At 43.9% G+C, this 23,362-nt stretch overlaps 1 protein-coding gene across 8 annotated transcripts in view; it reads right to left on the bottom strand.

Moving 5' to 3' along the window:
- EML6 (EMAP like 6) overlaps positions 1 to 23,362 on the bottom strand; it is a 201,059-nt gene that overhangs the window by 32,778 nt on the left and 144,919 nt on the right. For 5 of the 8 annotated variants that reach the window (XR_014154519.1, XR_014154521.1, XR_014154523.1 and 2 more), the window contains 4 exons: positions 6,535 to 6,613; positions 4,211 to 4,340; positions 3,483 to 3,581; positions 365 to 385 (listed from right to left, as the gene is read on the bottom strand). Coding sequence is in view for 2 of the 8 variants with exons in the window: in XM_081854438.1 (XP_081710564.1) it covers positions 365 to 385; positions 3,483 to 3,581; positions 4,211 to 4,340; positions 6,535 to 6,613 (329 nt within the window). In the remaining 6 variants the exon portion in view is untranslated. Of the gene's footprint in view, positions 1 to 364; positions 386 to 3,482; positions 3,582 to 4,210; positions 4,341 to 6,533; positions 6,614 to 10,272; positions 10,518 to 19,546; positions 19,673 to 23,362 lie in introns of those variants that run through there. The other 3 variants (XM_081854439.1, XR_014154520.1, XR_014154522.1) reach the window with 3 other exon arrangements.

Raw genomic sequence — 23,362 nt, 5'->3', positions numbered from 1 at the left:
TTAAAAGGAACGGGGAATTAAGGAGGTTTCATTTAAAGTCATCGGTCTTGAGAGGCAGGTGCATCTTATCAACAATAAGGCAGCTAAGACAAAACCATCTGCACCCCTCCCCAAAAACCACATGTAGTATTAGCTCATGGAACACACATGGGGGGAGAAATATCGGACTTCATGACGGGAGACATGTTCTAAAATGATCATAAGGAAGTATTCATGGAAAGATGCACAAAACCAGGCACAAAAAAACCAGACCTGCCCATGTTCCACTTGTATCTGCAGTTGACATAGATACAACAACAGGAGGAGCATGAAAAGGACCTGACGCGACTTTTCTGACTAGACTCACAGGAGAGGAAAGCCTTACCTGGAAATTCTGTCATATCACCTGCATGGTGTGGGCAATGGCAAATGAGAAAGCACGAAGGGAAAACAATAGCGGAAATAAGTCACTGTTTCTAATGCTGACGTGCTCAACATCAGCACCAGAAGGAAGAAGCACCAAATAAATTTAAAAAAAAAAAAATCAACATGAATATGGATAAATAAACAACAAAAACAAAAGAAAGGTAGGAATATAGTTGAATCATATATTCAATGTAATGCATTTCTGCTGATACCTGTAGAGAACCAAAATTGCCCCAATGCAGTAGGTTATTCTGCAAAAGAAGAATTTCCAGTGCAGACTGATGGAAATGTAACACTGGCTTTCTCTTCACTGCTGCCAAGAGTTCATGAGCCAGTCTTGTGAATGTAGTTCCCCACTTCCCTCTCAGCAAGTACCCTCTTAACCACAGGAAAGGAAAACACTGGAATTGACCTTAGCTTCTGTTAATATTAACCTGATTTTGAACCCTGCCTTAGAATCATAGAATCTTACGAGTTGGAAGGGACCAGGGAGTCATCTAAAGCAGTGTTTCCCAACCTTGTGCCTCCAGCTGTTTTTGAACTACAACTCCCATCATCCCTGACTAGCAAGACCAGTGGCAAGGGATGAAGGGAATTGTAGTCCAAAAACAGCTGGAGGCACAAGGTTGGGAAACACTGATCTAAAGCATCCATGACAGATGGATGTTTAAAACTATGTTTTCAGATCCTGGTTAAATACTCCAAGGGAGCATCTACCCTCATGGTTTTTAACGTTAAGGAAGGGTTAAGGAAGGGTTTTGATAACGTAGATGGACACATTGATGTCCTACTTTTTACGTTCATAATGTGTTATTACCTTGCCTTTTTATTGCTTATTTTTATAGCTTTATACTGCTATGTTGGTAAAACACTGCTCATACGTTCTTATGTATAATAATAATAATTTAATAATAATTTATTATTTATACCCCGCCCATCTGGCTGGGTTTCTCCAGCCACTCTGGGCGGCTTCCAACACAATATTAAAATACAATAATGCCTCAAACATTAAAAGCTTCCCTAAACAGGGCTGCCTTCAGATGTTGTCTAAAAGTCTGGTGGTTGTTGTTCTCTTTGACATCTAGTGGGAGGGCGTTCCACAGGGCGGGTGCCACTACCGAGAAGGCCCTCTGCCTGGTTCCCTGTAACTTGGCTTCTCGCAGTGAGGGAACCACCAGAAGGCCCTCGGCGCTGGACCTCAGTAGTGTTTTACTTTTTTTTTTACTGTATTTAAACTCCAACCCCCCTCCAATGATATCTGAGGGGTGATTTGAGAGGTGATGTTCAGGGAGGGAGGAAGAATTAAAATGTGGAGCAGAGCAACCAGTGACAAGCAGCAGGAAAAGAAACAGTGTTTTGGAATAGAGTGTGGTCGGGTATTACTTACATTTGACCCCCCCTCAAAAAAACACAAAAAAAACCCCAAGGTAAAAAATGTTTTAATTAACAACTATGCCCTATGACGTTTTAGAACGGCATTATCTAATATTGTTGTAATGGGGGAAATAATGTTAAATAGGTCCATGTAGATTCAGCCCAAGTTGTAAAATGATGCCAAACCCCCTACACACACACCCATGATGTCAAAACATTGCCAAGCCCTGCTCCACCACCCAAGAGGAACAGAATTTTCCACCGGCCAACCAAGCTACCAACACAGCCAGTAAATATTCTCAGTTCCTTAAATATTGCAAAAAAAAAAATTTGTTCGGGTGTTTTGTGTGTTTAGATTTACTTTCCTGACGGATATCCACAAAGACAAGGGAGGAAAGGGAGATTTCCTTTGGAAATGTTGTTGAGAGCCTCAAGCCTAATATTTCATCGGCAGGAGAAGTTTCAACTTAAACCTCTCACTTTGTGAAGTGTGATGATTGTGTTAGGCCCCAAATCATCTATCTGCATGCAGGTAGTTTAAAGCTCTTAAAGAAACACAGGCGTTTTATTAGGTAGCTATAAATAGAGAGTTCCAATGGAAATGCTGACTGAGACTGAATCAGAACTGGAGTTCCTTCCATGTGGCAGGTTAATGAGAAGACAGCGAATTAAGGAAGCCGTGGTAAATGGCAGCACACCAAACAGCTGTTATCCAGAGATTCCCCAAAGACACGCAGGGGCTATTTTGATGATAGCTTTTTGCTTGGGTAATATCAAAGGTGCTAGCTAGAGTAGAGGACACGTTTTGCATGTAAAAACTGTCAGGGTTAATGCCTGATATCAAATCCTATCTCTTTATTACGGTCAATTACCAATATTCAAAAGGGAAACTTAGGTCTGAAGAGATGAAATAGCACCAAACAAAGCACAACTGAGGACCATAGCAACGAAATAACTTGCAGCTGTTATCATAGTATAGAACGTCAGGCATAGAAAGCAAAAATTAAAATTTGCTAAAAAGAAGCAGTCCTGGGTGGGTTTTGTTTTACATGCAGCAACACAGCATTTAGACCAGGGGTTGGCAAACTTTTCCGCTGGCAGGCCGGATTGCCCGTGCGCAGGAGCACGCGGGTGCGCTTGCACCCGTGCACATGTGTACACCGCTCTTCCCCCACTGGCTTTTGGAGCCATGGCGGGGGAGGAGAAAGCCGTGGCTGCGTCCCGGAAGTCAGTCCCTGTGCAGAGCTAAACCAGCATGGGGAATGACCGAGCGGGCAGCAAGGACCGGGGGCCAGTTTAATGACCCCCTCGGGCCGTATATGGCCCACAGGCCCTAGTTTGCCGACCCCTGATTTAGACACTCTGGAAGAGAGAGATGTTTTCTCTCCAGATTCCAGATTTGACTATTTGCCTGAGACCTCAGGGAGTTGCTACATGTCTGAGCAGAAAATTCTGGCCTAGGTGGTCTCCTTATATTGGGTTCGGAATGAAGATGCCCATCCAATAGCAGGGTGGGGAAAAAAATAATTCAGGAAGGATAACTCTGTCCAGTTTCATACTCCCTACATCTAAACAGAGGGCCAGCATCATAGAAACATAGAAATGTAGAATTGGAAGGGATCTCGGGGGGTCATCTAGTCCAGCCCCCTGCGATGCAGGAATCTCAACTAAATACTTTACTTTTAACTTGACTATGAACCTACCAATCTGGCTGGTTGCCACCACGTTTTTGTACTTTGGGTGCTGGTTGACTGTTAGGCAGAGGATGTCATCCGTATGCTCCAGGTAGAAAGTCTGGCTTCCTATGCGTTTCAAAAGAAACATTGGTTTTAGAAATAGAAATTGAAACAGAGGCGACTGCAATATGCCGTATTTTTTTGCTCTATAAGACGCACCAGACCATAAGACGCACCCAGTTTTTGGAGGAAGAAAACAAGGAAAAAAATATTTTGAATCCCAGAAGCCAGAACAGCAAGAGGGATCGCTGCGCAGCGAAAGCAGCAATCCCTCTTGCTGTTCTGGCTTCTGGGATAGCTGCGCAGCCTGCATTTGCTCCATAAGACGCACACACATTTCCCCTTACTTTTTAGGAGGGAAAAAGTGCGTCTTATAGAGCAAAAAATACGGTACGTACAAAAAGTCAGTCCTAGAAAAAATGAACTTACCTGAAGAGGGGGAAAGGAAATTATCACTTCCGTTTGCATAACAACAATTAAAACTTGATATAAGGATAGCTTTTAGACCATTTCAACAATGATTTATGCGGCAGTCCTAACTTTGCTTATCTGGAAGGGTACCCTATTGAATTCAACAGGACTTACTTCTCAGCAAACCTGAGTTAAGATTGCACTGTTAGCGATTTGGCATAAACACCTGTTTATGCAACACTTCACCATCTATCCAATATTTACTCAAAATGTCTTTGAATTACCTGTGGAAAGGTTTTGAACTATGCATGCTGCAGCAGTATGGAAAATAATATCAGCACCATCGTTGAGGTAATGAAGGTTGTTGCGACAATCGAATCCGCGATACCCGAAAACATGGTCTAAAGCCAATTCCTAGAAAGAAAAATGTACCAAGTTAATAAGAGGGTTATATGCTACTTTTGGTGAACACTTCTTTTTTCCTCCTCAGAGGAGACACATCAGCAACGACATTTTAAAGAGAGACATTTTCTCCAGCCACCAACCACAAAAAAGTAAAAATCAGAGAGGAACAACATCCAAATTATCTGATGCTGATAATATTTGCAAAAGTTTATCCAAATCATACAAAGAAATTCTGAATCAATAAGCAACATGCAATTAAAAAAAAATGGTTTGCAGAACATTAACAAATATTTACCTCATTCACAATAAAGCCAGTTCAACATCGTAAGAAATAAAAATTGTAAAGTAACAGCTTGACAGACACTTTTTGCTCTTCCAGAAGTGATGGCACCAGGTTTTCTCCATGCTATTCTCATCCTTATTAGCACTCAAGAAGCAAAATATAAATCCCTATGCCACAAATCTATTGATAAGTCTTCATGGGATGAATGCATGCGAGTTCAACAACATGTGGTGCAATGCAAGGTTCTGAAGCTTTTCACTTATCATTTACCTTTTCATATTGTCAAAGGAGAAATTACACGTCTAAGGGCTCATCCAAACCTATCTTTGCTCCATACTTCCTAGGCACTGGTCTGGATTTTTCAGTTCCACATCTGAGCAGACTTTTTGTTGTTGTTGTTGTTCCAGTGCTTTTCTGGGGAAAACTGCGTTCTACTGAACCTGCTGAATCAGAGCAAATGCCATACATGGAAAACCCAACTGCTGTTTGCTCTGATTTGACTTGGAGCGTTAAAAGGGACTTTGACAAGCTGGCAGCTGCCTTTCCAAACATGACTAATTTGGTCAATGCTCCTGGAAAAACGTGTGTGGCGTAACAGTCTTTGCCCAGATGCCACTAACAAGGCCGGGAAAACTCGTGAACCGAGCGTTGACTCGGAAGGTGGAAGAACTGAAGGACTGGGTGATTGCACACGTCGCCATTACGTTTAGCAAAAGAGGCCTTGTACTGTGCTGATGGCGTACATCTTTCCAATCGGGGAAATGATGATTGATTGGCCGTGGTCTCTGAGGGCATTAGAGGCTGGTTGCAGGTGTGAGGGTATTGGCGGTAAGCCTTCGGCTCAAGTGGCGGTTGAAAGGTTAAGGGACCCCAGACCATTAGGTCCAGTCGTGACCGACTCTGGGGTTGCGGTGCTCATCTCGCTTTATTGGCCGAGGGAGCCGGTGTACAGCTTCCGGGTCATGTGGCCAGCATGACTAAGCCACTTCTGGTGAACCAGAGCAGTGCACGGAAACGCCGTTTACCTTCCCGCTGGAGCGGTACCTATTTATCTACTTGCACTCTGACGTGCTTTCAAACTGCTAGGCTGGCAGGAGCAGGGACCAAGCAACGGGAGCTCATCCCGTCGCGGGGATTCAAACCGCCAACCTTCTGATCAGCAAGCCTTAGGCTCTGTGGTTTAACCCACAGCGCCACCCATGTCCCATCGAGTGGCGGTTAGGTATTGGTAAAACCTGGATTGGGGGAGGGGAGGTGTGGCCATCACCAGCTCCTCCATTCTAAAGGGCATTCCGCTAAAGAAATCTGGGGGTCATGGTTCCTGTCCAAAGCCCGGGTGGAGGCTAGGGCCATGGCATGACCTTCCAGTGACCCTGGGCGGCGCTCCGAGTTGACGTGCATCAACAGGGCTCCCCCTACTGGTGGTTAACCCTTATGAGATTTCCTGCAGACGGGCAGCAGTCAGATACAGTCGGTTCAATTCCAATGCCTAAGCCAATACCGCTCACATTCTGTAACCAACAAAGTTGTGGCCTAATTTTTGCCCATTAACCTAAAATATGGTGCCCACGTGTTATTATTCAACATAAGGGGGAGGCCTCGGGGTCTTGACATGCAAATGGCATACATGGAAAACACAAATGCTGTTTCCTCTGGCAGGTAGCATTATTGGAAAAACCGACACAAAAATTGAAAGCAGCAAGAGGCCAGTAAGAAATTCATCGCAACTGCATGTGCAAATTAAACCTTTTGCATGGCTTGTGGAGAAGAACATCAAAGACAAATAAAAATCACTGAGGGCAAAGACCAGCTTGTTGCTTGTCCGTAATTGCCATCGCACACAAAAACTCCCAAACCAAAGCAAAAATCCATTCAGCCCAGGTTGCAATTAGCATAAAACAACGAAGGATTAACCCTGACCTCAACCAGTTTCCTTTTTTTATTGATGTTATTCTTTTGCAGTTTCTCAGGTTGAGGAGCAGCTCTGCTAACTGGAGGCCTGAAAGAAGCACAATGAAAACATGAAGATCAGCACACATGAATGGGTAATAAATAACCTACTGGATAATGAAACTTGCTGGCTGGAGCCTGGGTGGTGTATATCTTGCTGTCAAGGGTTTGAGATTATCTATGGTCGGAGAAGGAGTTGCACTCTGCCGTGTTATTTCAAAATCACACTGGAGTAAATCTGAAACAACGCCAAAGGTGTTTTGGCTAGCATATGAAAGAGTCCCTTACGTATAAATGTCAGGAAAGGCGGCTGATTTCATAAAAAAGAAAGGAAGAAATCTGCACCAATCCCAAAGACTCCTGCTCACTTGTATGGTTGTAAGCTACCTCAAAGGCTGCTCTGACCATCAGGAGCGGCTTCTGAAGGAGTTGGGTATGTTTAGCCTGGAAAAGAGGAGACACGATAGCCATTTTCACATATCTAAAGGGCTGCCACATGGAAGAGGGAGCATGCTTGTTTCCCCCCTGCTTCGGAAGATAGGGCTCGAACCAATGGAGAGTCCGACTAAACAATTTTTTTTCTGACAGTAAGAGCTGTTCGACAGTGGAAGAGACACCCTTGGGAGGTTATGGACTCTCCTTCCTTGGTGGTTTCTCAGCAGAGGTTGGGTGGCCATCTGTCATGGATTCCTGCATTGCGGGGGGTTGGACTAGATGACCCGTGGGTCCCTTCCAACTCTACAGTTCTATGATTCTCTGATTCTCTAAGAGAGGGCTGTATTGGCAGGGAGAGGATGAGCACATAGAACACAATGTGTGGCCTTCTGCCTCCTGGCCTAAGGCCACAGTTCAGTGGAAGAGCATCTACTCTGCATTCATAAGGTCCCGGGTTCAATCCTTGTCGTCCCCAGGTAGCAGAGGTGGACTCTGGGCTCTCGGATTTCAGCCGTGCCCCGTGCGACATTAAGCTTTGATAGCCCTTCCCTCTTATGCTCCGTTCTACAGCATTGCTACAGCGCCTCCTGCAGCATGGCCCCCACTGCGTCCGCAATGGTTGCGCTAACCTAAAACCGCCTCTGCAGGTAAGGCTGGGAGTGTCCCCTGTCTGAAACTCCGGGCAGTCACTGCCAGTCAGTGAAGACAGTATGTAGCTAGATGGGCCAGCCATCTGATTCAGTGTAAGGCATTTCTAAGATGAAACTTTTCATGATCTTTTCCCCTCCCAGCATTGTCTGCTCTGACTGGCAGTTCACCAAGGGCTCTTGTTCACTCTCCAAGAAGGGACTGGGAGTGGACGGAATCTCTGCAGACACTTTTGAAAAGGGGGGTGGAAATCCACAGCTACTCTGTCGTCTCTGATTGATTTTGCGAGGACCCAGATGTCAGCATGAAAACAAGCGCTGCCAATTTCAAACTGCATCTCGGTATGAAACGAAGAAGGCATAAAGAACAGCATTTTACCATGTGCAATATAACTGGATGACGTTTATTGACTCTGTGGTTTGTTTTTAATAAGGCTGTGTGCTGTAGACATATGACCCAAGTGACTTCTGAGTCCTCTTAGAACATGAATGTGTTTTCTGAAAGATTGGTTGCCAGACAAAGGCAGAATGTTTTTGTTAGCGAGGGCTCGGTTTTCTATGTTATTTACTGAGCATTTGTTTGGGGGTAATAATATCTGGCTGATTTTCTTCCTTTGCTTTGTTATGTAAGGATCAGCCAGCGACATTGACTCATAATTGTTTGTCTCTACTGCAGTAGCAATTAATGTCTGCAAAGTAAACAACTATAATTATTGGGGTGGTGGAAAGAGAACAGAAAAGACAAATACAATGAGCTGTCAGATACAAAGCCCTTATTGCTGGCTTCTATAAATACTGCTACTCTTTCATGCAAATGGAATAGAAGTCTATGGGTTCTTTCAGACATGGGCTTAATATTATGAATAAACTACTGAGATATCACAAATAGGATGCTGGCAACAAGGTGTTTTTTGTTTTTTTAAACTTTATCTGATTTCCCTTGGAAAGGATGAATCTGGATTAAATTGGGGGGCAGATATGGGCTGGTGTTTCGGTAACAGTGGTGTTAGTACTCGCTGCATGCATGCTTTTTGCAGAGTCCACACTGGGTTGCAAAAAACTTGCATGCAATGAGAAGCACCGATCCCATAATTAACACCCATCTTGAAGACGATGGAAGATCCCTGCACAGACTGGGTCTTTGTAATCTTAAGCACAAAGACGAATTAGAATACTCTTGCTAATAAGAGACCTCTTTTTTTCTTTTTGGCCTTCAGTGACCTGTTAGAGAGTCCTGGTTTCTTGAACTTCAAGAAGTAGTTTGAGAACAACTTTTTAGGAGCATAACTTTCCAACCACAGGAATTGGGTTGTTACACACAGTGCTCAAATGATGGCAGTAAAGATTGGGGGTGCATAATGACATGATTAAGTCTTACCACTTGTCTCCTTCCAGTTTTAGTAAAATTATTACTCTCCTGTAGTCTTCTTAAAAACAGTAATGTAGAGGACTGTCACAAAAGGTAAGGGGTTTATGATCCCTTTGCCCCCACCCCTGTAATATATCCATTCAAGTACACTGTGAGCAGCCATGAAAACATACGATATACGATATCTTTATTGTCATTGTCCCTGCGGAACAATGAAATTGAAAAACTACATAAAACTATATAAAAACTACATAAAACTACCACAAAACGACATAAAACTACATAAAAACTATATAAAACTACATAAAAACTATATAAAACTACATAAAACATTCAAACCCCCCTAAAAAACTCTAAAACCCCATTTTAAAATACACTATACTACAGAGACCCCTTATGCTGCATTTAGAACCAGAATTGCATTAGCGTAGAAACTGTTTTTCATGAGCTTCATGGTGAGCATTTTTTTGTATTTAAAAAAAGGATATTTCATTGTTAGGTTTGGTTATTCAGCTGAATCAAGCACACCCATACAAAAACTTGCTAAGACATAAATATGCACGTAAGACATTTCATGGCTTGCAATAACCTTCTGATATTAAGACCAAGGTCTTGAAAACGCTGGCAGCATTAAGGTAAACTCAAAAGTGTAAATAAGTTTTGACGGATGTAATAATGGAATACTGAATGGTATAGTTTTTGTAAAATATGCAGGGATTTGTGATATGCAAAATGAACCATGGAAAGAGAAGAAGGGAAGTCATTGATATCTTAAGGATGTAAAAATAAGTTATATATATATGAATGAGACCAAGGTCTAATATATTTTCCCCAATGCACTGAATGAAATATACAACAGATCAATTATTATCTTTGGAGGAATGCCAAGCATATCATAGTAAAATAAATAAATCCACTGGAACAGCCTTTCCCAGCTTGGTGTCATCCAGATGTTTTCACCACTGGGAGTTGTCATCCTAGACATCTTGCAAGACATCAGGTTGGCGAAGGCTGAAGTCAAATGACAATCATAATGGAGGTACAGAAATATGTATCAATGACCTTGGAAGCAGAGTTTTAAAAATACAGGTCATCACAAAGATGACAGCTAATATTGACGATCTCACATTATTTAGCTATAAAAAGTTGCGGCTAAGTTATTGAGGAAATAGCGGCAAACCAAATGACCACAACTCAGGTAGGTAAGTATGTTCAGTTTAAGCATGAGCAAAACACTTCAACACTGAAAAGAGTTACCTTGATCCCCTTGTAAGCAGCAAATAAAGTCAAGTGAGAAACTTAGTACAGTTCAGAGAAATAGAATCAGGCCATTATAGACATTCATGCACAAGCCTCTTTTTGAACTGACCGGTCATTCCTGTGAGGCCATGCTGTTCAAGCATGCCAGCAAGAACTAAAACAGAAATTAAAAGAGTGCACCAGTCCGCATATTCAGAAAGATCATACCCTGACATCGTGGGGCAAAGTCTGCACTAAAGATCCTACAAGACAAGGAGAAAAGAGAGAGAGGAAGCTTTATCAGTGCTCCCCACATGCTCTAAACACCCCTGCAAAAAAGTCTTTTGGCATCTTGCACACCTAAAGAGAAGTCCAGAGTATAGCAACAGCTTCAAACAATAGATGGATGTAGGGTTTGTTTGTTTTTTTGCCCTAAAGCATCATATATAAAACCGGTTTGCCATGGAGTTGACACTCAGCAGGGAACTGCAGAGAATCACAACGCCTTGAAGTGTTCCTGTGCGATATAAGTGCTTGCAAACACAAATTTGTCACATCTCCCTGTGTCTATCTGAGGTGCACACTTAAAAAAAATATTTTGAATGCACACCTAAATACGTGATATTTGAAGTGGTCCCTTGTCCCCATCCAACCAAAGGTAACTTTCCCCCATCCAGATGCTCTCCAGATGTTTCAGACTACAAGTCCCATCAGCCACCACCATGCTGGCTGGGGCTGATAGGAGTTGTAGTCCAATATAATCTGGAAGGTGCCAGGTTGGGGGAAGGCTGTCCTAAGAAATACCAGATTCGCTGCTTCACCGGACTGCAGTGTTGCAATGGAAGGAGAGTGTAGGATAGGGAATGTTTTCTGCATTGTGTTGATCCAAAGGCTCAGTCTGTGAAGTTTCACTTTAAAGGGGTGGGATGGCTGTAGAGTGTTAAGACACATCTGCACTCCCACTTGTCCCATGTCAAGAAAGCCCAAAGTTTCCCCACTGCCCTGCCCCCTTCCCAGGGGAAACCTGCTCTTTGGCTCGAAATGGGAGCAACAAACGCTGAAGAACATAGGTGTGGCTAAGCTCTTGCTGTACAGCTGCCGTTGACTCCAAATGCCCAGTCCGTTTTTAAGAGATTCCTTAAACCAAGGGTACAAAGTTCTCCACCACCCTAGACTGCTGCCTTCTCCCTTGTCATGCAATGCTAGTAAATTCTGCAATGTTGAAGTGGCAATTCAATAAGGTTTTGGGCTGAAATGTGGTCCGATCACTCCTTTAGGCCAGCATTGTATAATCTTCTAATTCTAATAGAATTACCGTATTTTCCCATTTATAAGATGCCCCCATGTATAAGACGCCCCCTGTTTTTGCGGCAACAACCAATCGCCAGTCCACCCTTGGCACTATCCGTGTATAAGATGCCCCCTAATTTTTGACATACTTTTTTAGGGGAAAAACCTAGCCTTATACATGGAAAAATACGGTAAGCAAAAACCAGCAATTCGTGTTTCAGGAGCAATTTCCAAAAGGGGTGAAGAACTGAAGGATTCCTCACCCCACTCCCATTTTGCAGGGGGGGAAAATAGGAAAAACAATTGTATGAAAAGTGATTTAAGACTCTTTTCCTCTGCCCACTAACCTGGGAGTAAGCCACATTGAACCCAATGAGAGTTACTTCCAAGCGAGCATTGGTGTGTCTGAATATCCTCTCTAACATTCATTTCCATAGGAGCAGTAAGGAATCTGCCTGCCACTCCAACACTGAGTAGCCCAGCTACTATCAACAGAAATTTCCATGGGTTGGAGCAGGGGTCAGCAACCTAAGGCCGATGGGCCACAAGAGGCCCATGGGGGTTGTTTAACCGGCCCATGAGCTGCCCCTGAACCAAGCCGCCTACTCGGCGGGTCCCCACGCGCTGCGCTAAACCAGCGCACTGCAGCATAGGGACTCACTTCCGTGACGCAGGAAACTGTGTCTGTGCATGCGCAGAGACTGGAAATCGCGTCTGCGTGGATGCAGACACCAGAAATCACATCTGCACAGACGCGGATGCTGGAAATCGTGTCTGTGCAGGTGCCGGAAATCGCGGGTGGGCGTGTGATTCGGGAGCTCTGCTGGAGTGAACCAGCCCAGGTGAGATAAACCTTGCCCACCCCTGGGTTGGAGCAACGTTCCTCCTTGCCCTTCTCCAGGGGTCAAGGAGAACGGGCAGGATGCTCCGCCGCCCTCTCAAAAGCAAAACACTCTCAGCATTCTGCTGCTTTGCAAAGGGAATACCGGAAGCAGTGGCAATCACGGATTGTGCTAGCACAGCTCCCAAAACTGCCCATGGGGGAAAACTGCCTTTCATCAACGATAATTTACACACCCTTATATAGAAGAGGAACAAGGAGGTGTTTGGATTCGGCACTGCTTCTCCCCGCCTCCCCCCCATTACAGCTGACTGTGGTTACACTCACACTTTACATTTAAAGCGCATGGCTTCCCCCAGTGAATCCTGGGAAATGTGGTTTGTTAAGGATGCTGGGAGGCGTTAGGAGATGCCCATTTCACCCAGAGAGCTACATTTCTCAAGGGTGGTTTAACAATCAATGCCTCTTCCCAGGAAACTCAGGAAAGCCCTATTCCCATCGCTGAGCTACCATTTCCAAACAACTATCAGCACCCTTAACTAACTAAAGTTCCTGAGGGAAGTCATAGTTGTTCAAATTGGGATGGTACCGCTTTAAATGTGTAGTGCAGAGAGTTCACGATACTCAGCATCTATCACTCTTTGGAACTGCATGAACAGCATCAGGCATGCAGTGCTTGTAATTGCCAGGATCAGGGCAGAAGGTGTGCATGGAAATTTGAAGCCTTAGCAGCAACAATTTGGAAAGTACTCAAAAGTTTCTCTCGAACCAGTTTTTCTCTTCTTTCTGTTTTAGTATAGTTTAGAAATGAACCGATTTCCACAGTTCTCCTCCTAAAGATGTCTGATAAAGTTTATGGGGAAAGCAAGGCAGGATTTGTGGAGGAAGCGAAGGTGAAGACAGATGTAACATTAAATGTGGGAGAAGAGCTCTGCAAGCATATCCACTGTCTCAAAACACACAGGTACATTATTTTGTCCTGGAACAAGCTGTTGGGAGTGGGTGGGTGTCCGTGTTTTTAGCATGCCAGGGAAGAACAAGCAAGTGCCAGGGTACCTATTGGCTAGCGCCTATGCCATCACCAACCTACCTCTTCCATAACTCCCAGAGCAGCTCTGCAAATGTTTTATTTTTAAAAAAGTTTGTGGCTTTTAAAATTGTTAAGTAAAGAATATAAACATTAATAAAGGGCATATACTATTTAAAAAGAAGCTGGTCAGTCTGCCTGGGGAGTTGAGCCAGTCTTCTGTTTGCAAGACATGCATGAGTGCAAGGGAATTTGTGAAGCGAGGCTCATTACTGCGGGTTTGAGAACCCAACGTGGCCTGCTTTTAAGAATGTTACATCTGTTTTCAGCCCAGGAAGACACTGCTCACCATGACATAAGCCATTTAGGAGAAGAAACACAAGATATAATTTGAAAATGTATACATACATATAAAATTTTGTAAAATTTTATATTTCTCTATGCACAGCACATATATGCGCAAATACTCGGTGTATTCATATATACATAAACATGTATATATGCACACATATGCCTTTTGCAGTCTGACAGCACCTCAAACATTTGTCTAAGAGATGTAAAACTAATGCCACATCACAAGTCATGTAACACTCCTAGGAAGTCTGGTGAAAGCTGGTTTGTGACACCCAAACCGCTTCATTCTGAACAATAAAATGCCATGGATGTGAAATCTGTATGGTTGTTAGCAGAATATAGTCACCCTTAAGACATCTTAGTAAGCTGAATGGTACATTCACAGAAAGCTGTGTGGGTTTTATTTCCCTCCCCCCTCTGGTTGTTGCTTATACTTACTTGACAATTCCCTGCCTCCAAAGGAAAGCAAGTTAAAACATAATACAAGTATTAATGGTTTCTTTGCAGTAGCATAACAAGTAAGTGCGTGTTTGCCACGAATGGCACTCAGAGAAAACTACAAGCGTTCTCAAATATTGCGGAGGAATTTTCCAATGTTTTGCAAATGTAAAGCACCATAAAACTCAAACCTGGCACTCTGGCAACCCCAGAGTCTTACTCTTCAAGGAAGAGGGAGAGTTATTGGCCCAATATTTGTTATGTTGTACTGCACCCAGATTGGCGCTGCGGGTTAAACCACAGAGCCTAGGACTTGCTGATCAGAAGGTCAGCGGTTCGAATCCCTGCGAGGGGGTGAGCTCCCATTGCTCGGTCCCTGCTCCTGCCAACCTAGCAGTTCGAAAGCATGTCAAAATGCAAGTAGATAAATAGGTACCACTCCGGAGGCAAGGTAAACAGTGTTTCCATGCGCTGCTCTGGTTCGCCAGAAGCGGCTTAGTCATGCTGGCCACATGAGCCAGAAGCTGTCTGCGGACAAATGCCGGCTCCCTCGGCCTATAGAGTGAGATGAGCGCGCAACCCCAGAGTCGGCCACGACTGGACCTAATGGTCAGGGGTCCTTTTACTGCACCCATATAATGGCTAGCATTGCAGCTCAGCAGCCATTTGGGCCAGGTTATACAGTGAACCAACAAGGGACTAGTAGGAACTGAACTAAAACGTAAACTGGATTTGCAAACCCCAAAATTTAAATAAGTAATCATGGGAAATATGTTCATATGAGTCACCCTTCAAAGTGTAGATTGAAAGAGACCTGAGTAGGATTTAGTCAAATTAGCAGTGAAGAGGCACAAGTTACAAGAAAATATTTGAAGCAGGAATAGCTTGAGCTAGGCATAAACATTGTTCTGCATGGAATGAATGAATTCGGGGTTCTTTAGGGAAATCATTGCTGTTTCAGCCAGAGGACTTACTAGAAGTTAAAGGCTACGGAACCCTGATTGAGAAACAGAAAATGCCAAGCCAGGTAAGGAGGGGAAGATAGCAAACTGACCAGTGCAGTTTTGTTGGAGAGGAAAAGTAAAAGCAGAGAGCTTGTTCTGTTGGAGTCAGAAGGCTAAGTGAGGACAGATTTGTTGAAAGAGGAAGGGTGAAAAAATAATGGCCAAGGGGACTTGATCACTGGATACTTGCTTTACCAAGGATAGCGAAACCGCAAATTCTCCAGTAAAACAGTTCAGCTACTTGAATGCTACTTATTCAAGTATCACGTGTCACTCTGACTCCACTTGCAAATGTGAGCAAGCAGAAAAGCAGATTAATATAATCAGAGCTGAAGAGGATTTAGGGGACCTTTCTTTTCAAGCTACCAATTGTTTTGCTGTGGGTCCTGGCATAGCAGATCAGTGATGAATGGGCTTGCTCAAGCCAAGATGTTTGTCTCCTTCTTAAACAGTGATGTGCAGGAATAGGATCATTGCTATTTCAGCAGCACCGTCTCTCTCACTCACCTCATAGGGTGGGCATGGTTGGAACTGTACTGAACCTTTCCCCAAACACACACCAATATGTTTTGGTGTAGATTTCCCATTGGCCCATTTTCATTGTAATACTAAGCGCGCTATTGAACACAGCGAGATTTACTTCAGAGTAAGTGACGCTGGAGGAGACTCTTGGGAGTCCCATGGACTGCAAGAAGATTAAACCTATCCATTTTGAAGGAAACCAGCCCTGAGTGCTCCCTGGAAGGACAGATGAGGCTCCAGTACTTTGGCCACCTCATGAGAAGAGAAGACTCCCTGGAAAAGACCCTGATGTTGGGAAAGATGGAGGGCACAAGAAGGGGACGACAGAGGACGAGATGGCTGGACAGTGTTATTGAAGCTACTAACATGAGTTTGACCAAACTGCAGGAGGCAGTGGAAGGCAGGAGCGCCTGGCGTGCTCTGGTCCATGGGTCATGAAGAGTCGGACACGACTAAACAACAACAACAACAACAAATAGGCATAGTTTTGCACTGTTAGGCTCCCATCGTGAATCTGGGCTCCCTCACCTCTTTTGGAATAGCATCAAAGAGGAGTCCAGAAGATCTCACTTCGATTTCAGATTAACTTCAGTGAATTTTAATCATGTCCAGTCGAAAGAGGCCAGCTTCAAACCACAGTTTATGAAGCTGGCTTGATTCAACTAACCGTAGTTAAGATTAATATCACTCGAGGGTTGACATGCCAAACTGTGGTTTATTTAAAATGGAAGCAGAAACTTCTTCTCTTTTGTAAAGTTTTTATTACTATTAATTCAAGAAGCAGAAACTTTGGAGCTCCTCACCACGATGCTCGAGGAGGAAAGGGGAATACAGGGGAGCTTATGGCTGCTTATAGATTTCACCCCCTGCCTGAATTTGCTGATAACTTGGATGATCTGGAAGGTATTTCTCCTGGCAGGCTGTTTTTGGAATTTGTAGCTGGCAGAGGCATCTCTTTCATATTGCTTTACTGGTAGTATTTTATCAATTTAAAAAAGTAAATTGGATCAATGAAATATGACCAGCCCTTTCGCTGTGTGGGGCTGTTGCAGTGCATCAGTTGATTACATCTCACTTCTGCTTGGCAGGGGGTAGGACTCGATGGCCCTTGTGGTCTCTTCCAACTCTATGATTCTATGATTCTGGGCAAGCGGACTCTGCTTTTAAGAAGGAAGGACCTTGTCTCTTCATCGTTTCCAGCGTACTCTGGTGTGCATTGAAATACAAATAGTGGACAGTCTTGTGAGCAATGCCAAAACACAAAGCAATATTCTGGGCCAGGATGTCTAACTACTTCACTGGCTTGTATCTATTGCATACAATGACAGACTTTCCTTTCTGTGCAAAAGAAGCCTCAGCTGTACTGAAAAGTGTCACAAAGGACTGACTTGCAGCAGCTCAAAGTGAGACATTTCTGTAGGCAGCCTGATAGAAGTCAGAAGCATTATAGTCCTCAGAATGTATACACCTGCCTGAGCTAAGGAATCATTGCACATACCAATCTTACGATTTTGCCAAGAGAAAGAACTAGAGGGAGTGGTTTTCTGGAATTCTCAGTTGAGTTTGCACTGACAAGGAGCGATCATGGATTTTATAGAGAAAATAACGCGCGCGCCCCCCAATAATTGCTCTCATTTCTGGCTACTTCATTCTGTACTGAGCCAATCAATGTGGCTTGGCAGAAGCTGGCATGAGATCAGCAGACTTGTGCCTTCTGAATGGCTGGCTCCCCATGATCATGGCAGCAAGAATGTTTTGGAAAAAAACTTCCATATTGTGCAGGCAGAAGCAAGTGCAGAATATTTGTTACCAGCCCACACTATCTGTGGTTGTTCCTTCTTTAATATCTGGGTTGTTCCTTCTTTAAGTTCTCCCATTGTCCATTTTGCAGTATTAGCTTATCCTGAGCTGCCCACATTACCTATTCAACTGTTGGAAGCGGGAAACAGATCAGTTTGCTTGGAAAGGTTTGCATGGCGGTCAAGACAGTGAGAGTGGGAGACCTCCAGATTCCTAAACTCTATTTGCCCTTTGAGTTCTGTGCTGACCTTTCCTTTGAAGCTTACACTGATGACTCTCAGGTTGCACCCTCTCTGATGTCTGCCTCCGTCCCACACCTTCCTTTCAGACACTGAAGTTGTTGAGATGCTGTCCTTTGGATCTCACTCTGAGAACAAAGGAAGCCAGAATGGCTGGCTTCGTTTCTCCAATGAGTCAGTTAGCTAGGACTACAAAACTCTTTCCTATCCAAGAAACATCTGATCCAAGCACAAACTTTCTTTTTTCGTACTAAGTCCCATTCTCAATGCATTACAGTTACGGTTGTGTGCCCCAAACAAGGATTCATTTCAGGATAGTTAGCTCCTTCTGTTGCATACGAACTCAAGCCGTGAACAGTAACTTTGTAAGGTGCCGTTTATATAGATGGCACAGCAGCAACAGAGAGGACATAGGGAGGTAAAAGCCCTCTTCAAATGAAACATACAGGTGTTTCATCCATGCAAACACCAAGGCTGTGCATCTCTCATGTATAGAGGGCTAGACAGACAGACACTTCCTGTCCACCTGCTCGGCACATTCCATGTTCTCCAGGGACAGATGAAGCAGCACAGAATGGCTCACTTTCTATATTTTTCTTCAGGGGTGGAGTTGGCTGTGTGAGAGCCCAAGACTTGCACTGGATTATATTCCTTCCTCAAAAGGGGTAAATGAGTTGGTCCAAGCTCCAGTAGGTGCACATTGCCATAGCACCCAAACCCTCCCCCTCTGTCCTCTGTCACCATCAAAAACTGCATGGACGGCATTTCGAAAGGAGCAAATAAACTTAACGTGTGAACATCCATAAAGCAATTTAAGCATTTCTCTTAAAAGTACCTTCTGCACACACAAATGAACCAACTTTACACAAACCAGTTAGTCTCAAAAATTCAAGTAGCGATGCAAAAAAAATATGGGAGCCATTTTGAAAGGTAAGTCACATATCAGCTAGTAGTTAGTATTGTCAATAGCATAAGCAACTTCTGGAAGGTGCGGCGGTCCTATCGTTTGTATGCAGCATAAAAGGATCACAAAGAAATCTGATAATAACGTCTGAACAGGGAAATGCTGGAGGTGTTTTTCATGAGACAGGCTAGTGCCCAGGAGGCAACCCTTTTTGTCAGACACAGTAGGCCAACAGAAGAGATAAAGCAAAGCACTGTTGGTGGGGTTGCATATATTCTGCAAGGTGTATTAGAGTGGCGCTTAATACTTCATATTTGAGTTGAGGCATGCTTGCCCAAAAAGGACGCCCGTACTGCGTTGGTTGTATTAGAGCAGCCTTTCTCAACCTGTGGGTCCCCAGATGTTGCTGAACTACAACTCCCATCACCCTTAGCTAGAAAGGCCAGTGCTCAGGGATGATGGGAGTTGTAGTCCAACAACATCTGGGGACCCACAGGTTGAGAACCACTGTATTAGAGAAAGGCAGCAGGGGGAGAGAGCAGAGCAATTAATGCGCCTTGTGCAATTAACTTTCTGTTTAAGGGTTACTTCCCCACTGGTTAGCACAGAGGTTATTTGTTCACCCGGCCATGCAATTCAAAACAGACGGATGCTTAAAACAAGGGATACAAATCAGGTGTTAGTAAAAGGCAAAATGCAAAGGCTTTTTGCAATGCCCCACATATCAGTAACATCAAACAACTGCAGACATCAGAAGTACCATCAACAATATGGCCTGCTTGGTTAAAGCGATTCAAGTCTGGCGCATATAAATATCTTTCTCATCCAAGGTACAATTCATTCGTGTCCTAAATATAAAACTGTATGGCTTACAATTGCCCTGGCTTGTCCGGGACAGTCGCGCTACTGACCAAATGGTCCCGTGGTGTGGGAGCACTTCTCTTAGGACTCCCACACCGCGAGACTGTTCCTGTGGCTCCTTTGATAAGTGCCCCACTCCTAAATTAAGCAGACAGAGCAAGTGGCGGAGAGCCAATCAGAGGAGCAAGACAAAGAAGGAAGGGGAGGAGAAAGGAGGAGATGGAGGGGAGGGAGAGATAGCAAAACGAGAAGGGAAAGAAGAAAAACGGGGGGGGGGGGGGAGAGGAGAGAGAAACATCCATTAATTTTCTCAGTGAAATGCACATACTAAAATCACCGCAGGATTTATATGCCCAGACCCGCCTTGTTAAAACAATGGTTACAATACAAATTTCACTTCTCTCTTTCTGTTGTAGAGGAAAGCCCTGAATTGGAAGGAAACAACAAAACATTTGGAAAAAGAAGAATCAAGGTCTACGAAGTTTTAGGTAGGCACAAATGAGGTTCAAAACAGCAGCTCTTTAAGAACAATTCGCCATTAACTCCTCAAAATGGACCAGGTAATGGAACTCAACTGCATTTTTTTTTCTTTTTGGGTGCAAAAGCATGATCCAGCCTGGAATGTTTTAAGGTTAAAACCCAAGTGTTTGTGGGGCATATTCATTGTAGCACTATGGCTAAGGTTCCCTCAGTGTAAGAATTTCTCCTTGTGCGACAAAAAATTCTTCCCCTCTCCTCAGCACACTTCCTATGTTGGCTTTGGGTCCCACTGCAACTCTCCAGAGCAGATTTGAAAACAGCATCTTGGAAAATTAAACACAACCCCTAGGCGCCAATACTATTTCTCACAAGTATACAGTTCCTCTGTGCACAAACCACATTGTGCTGAAGATGGAGAGAGCTGGTATCTTGTAGATTTGGTTTGTTTTTAATGCATGAAATTTCTAGCCCTCATAGCTGTGACCTATGAGGATCCAAGTTATTTTTCTCTTACTCTACAACCAGAGAGGCCCTCTGTGAAGACACCACCAAAAACTGAAGCAGGCCTTATGAGTCAGGGAAGGGTCTCTTCTGTAGTGGCTCCTCAAGTCTAGAAATAACTTTCCTAGGGAGATGTCCATAGCTTGTAAACTTCCTAAAGCATTTTTTTTTAGTGGGGTTGCTGGGGCTAAATTTGCATTCAAATAACTGGTGGCCGGTTGAAATAATCTATTGGTCTCTGTTACATTTAACTTTGTTGAATATTACTGGATGGGTTTGGTTTGTAACGCCATTTAGATTTGTTGCTAAAGCTTTTTTTTTTAAGTAAGCTGTTGCAACAATCTCGTATTGTTAGCCAATTGAGCATGCTGTAAAGCAAGGTAAAAAGTCGTGAGAATAACTGGAAGGTTGCCCCTGGTTTTCCAGGCCTGCGGGAGATCAGGCTGAGCTGGTCTCAGCTGGTCCACGTGTCTAAGAAGAGTCCACCATGGCAGCAGCAAAGGCTTCCAATGGCTTCTCCTTGGCTTCTAATGGTCCAGCAAACACTTTTTGGCAACTAGATGCAGCAGAAACCTAAATTTCAATCCACATTGTTGGAGCTGTCTGAATGCTCCTATGGTTTGTAAGAAGGAGGGGAGAGAGAGAGACAGAGAGAGACTCTCCCTCCTTTTCCAGCTTCTGGAAACTCAGCATTAAAAAACCCCAAGGGACAACATGGAAGATATTCTTGGCATCTAGCCTGGATGGCTGCTGCAGGCTCTGGAACTACAGCTGCTGTGGTTTATGAGGATTGGCATGTGTTCCTCCGTATAAGTGGCACATACAAATATTGGCTGGTGAGAAGAGGAGTGGATACAGATGGCAGATGCTTGCAGAGGTGTGAACAGCAAGACTGTAGTGGTGTGTGGGGAGAGGAGGCTAAGACTCGAGGCCAGAACCTGGGCGTGGCGTGGTCTTCAAGAAAGAATGCATCAAGTCAGGGAAAGAGAGAAGTTGCTTGGCTGGGAGGAAACTAATCTCTTTCAAGAAGGTGGCAAAACACACCTCCCTCCTTCCAAAAGCAGAAACTGAACAGGTTAAACAGCACTGACAAATACGTTTTTGGGTGCAAGGAATTCAAATCTGCTATTATTTTAGTGACTGGGCAATATTTAGCTTGGTTAAGTCTACATCTGATGAAGAAGCACATAAAGGTATTTCAGAAAACCAAAGAATTTTAAAATTATCTTTTTGAAAAATCCAGGTAAGGCTAAATATTAATATTAATATATAACTGCAAACACTTCGCAATCATTTTAATGATTTCTATGCAATTTTACACACATACTACTTACTCCCAAATCATGTTACAACTTTTTAGAACACTTCATTTTTGAAAGTTGAAACATTCAGCACAGGCAAGTAGCAGCTTGCTCATTGCTAGCTTGTTGTTATTTTACTCTGTGCAACGTAGTTTCTTATAGGAATCTGATTACTTTGACAGCCAATGCAGTGGACAGACAGCTGGATCTGGAGAAGACAAATCTAGAGAAGACAAATCTGGATTCGGCCATAAACCTTATGGAGCAACCTGGGGCCAGCTGCTATGAGAAAAAATCGAATTGCTACCAACCCACACAGAATTGTCTCTGTAGATAAAAGGTATGCAGAAGGGGAACCATGAACATCAACCGAAGTTATCTGAAGAGTGATGGGATACAAATGTTTTAAAAAAGTAATTCTTAGTAGTTTCCAGTAGACTTCTTGAAAATACACGAGTGGCTTCAATTAAAGGATCTCACTGTGTCTCACTGACCTGGTTCACACAGCATGGTAAGCCAAGCAAAAAATGTTAGCTGCAACTCGTGGTTCTCAAGGACTAAGCATAGCCTTGATTCCAGGTTCAGATCACATACCAGGTCAAACTTTGGCTCGCCTCAGTGTGGCTCAGGAGTTTTTAAAAACAAAACAGGGTGGAGTAAAACAGCTGCAAATGCGTCTTGGGGAGTCCACCCATTTGAGCAATCCCAGTAAGCCGTAGTTCGGCTTGCCACGTTGCGCGAACTAAGCCACTGCAAAGGGCTCTGCAAATGGATTAACACACTTTTCAGTTTAGGATGTGCTGACATTTCCAGGACACAGAACGCACAGTACCAATAGTGTAAGACAAGCGAGACCTGGAACAAAATATTGCCGTGTATCGCAACGCCTAACAGAAGAACTCCTCATGCCAGCCAACTAGGCAGGAACCAGGATTACTGTAAGCTGCAAAGAGCTCAAAGCAGAGCAACCCAGCTTTCCATTTTTATTTTCCACACTCAACACACTGTCTACTAAGCATACACAGTCGTTACTGGGCCACCTGGAGATATATATTTTATTTTATTATCCTTTAGGTTTTTTAAAAATGATTTTTCATAACTGTACACATCCCCGGATTCTCTTGAGCATGCTGTTGCTTCCTTTTCACTACTTAGCGGTGGCATTCAGGTTCAACTCCTGTGGGCGCTCACCATCCAAGTTTGCAATTAGAGGAAGCGATGCTTGAAAGGGCCCCATGCGTTGATTCCAGTGGCGTAGCGTGGGGGGTGCAGGGGGTGCCGGCCGCACCGGGCGCAAGATCTGGGGGTTAGGGTTAGGGATAGGGTTAGGGGGCGCAAATCCAGGGTTAGGGGGCGCAAATTACTTGCCTTGCCCCGGGTGCTGACAACCCACGCTACGCCACTGGTTGATTCCAAAACCATCCGCAAGTAAGGACGTTTCAAAACAAAACAACCAAGACCTGAGTTCTCAGCGTGGTCACGTAACACATTGTAACAGTGGGTTGCATCCAACAAAGTCATCCCATTCCTGCAAGGAATATCCCTT

This window comes from Podarcis erhardii (assembly GCF_964252035.2).
Source record: "Podarcis erhardii genome assembly, chromosome: 3".
NCBI lineage: Eukaryota > Metazoa > Chordata > Lepidosauria > Squamata > Lacertidae > Podarcis > Podarcis erhardii.
This window is presented reverse-complemented; position numbering and strand designations above follow the sequence as displayed.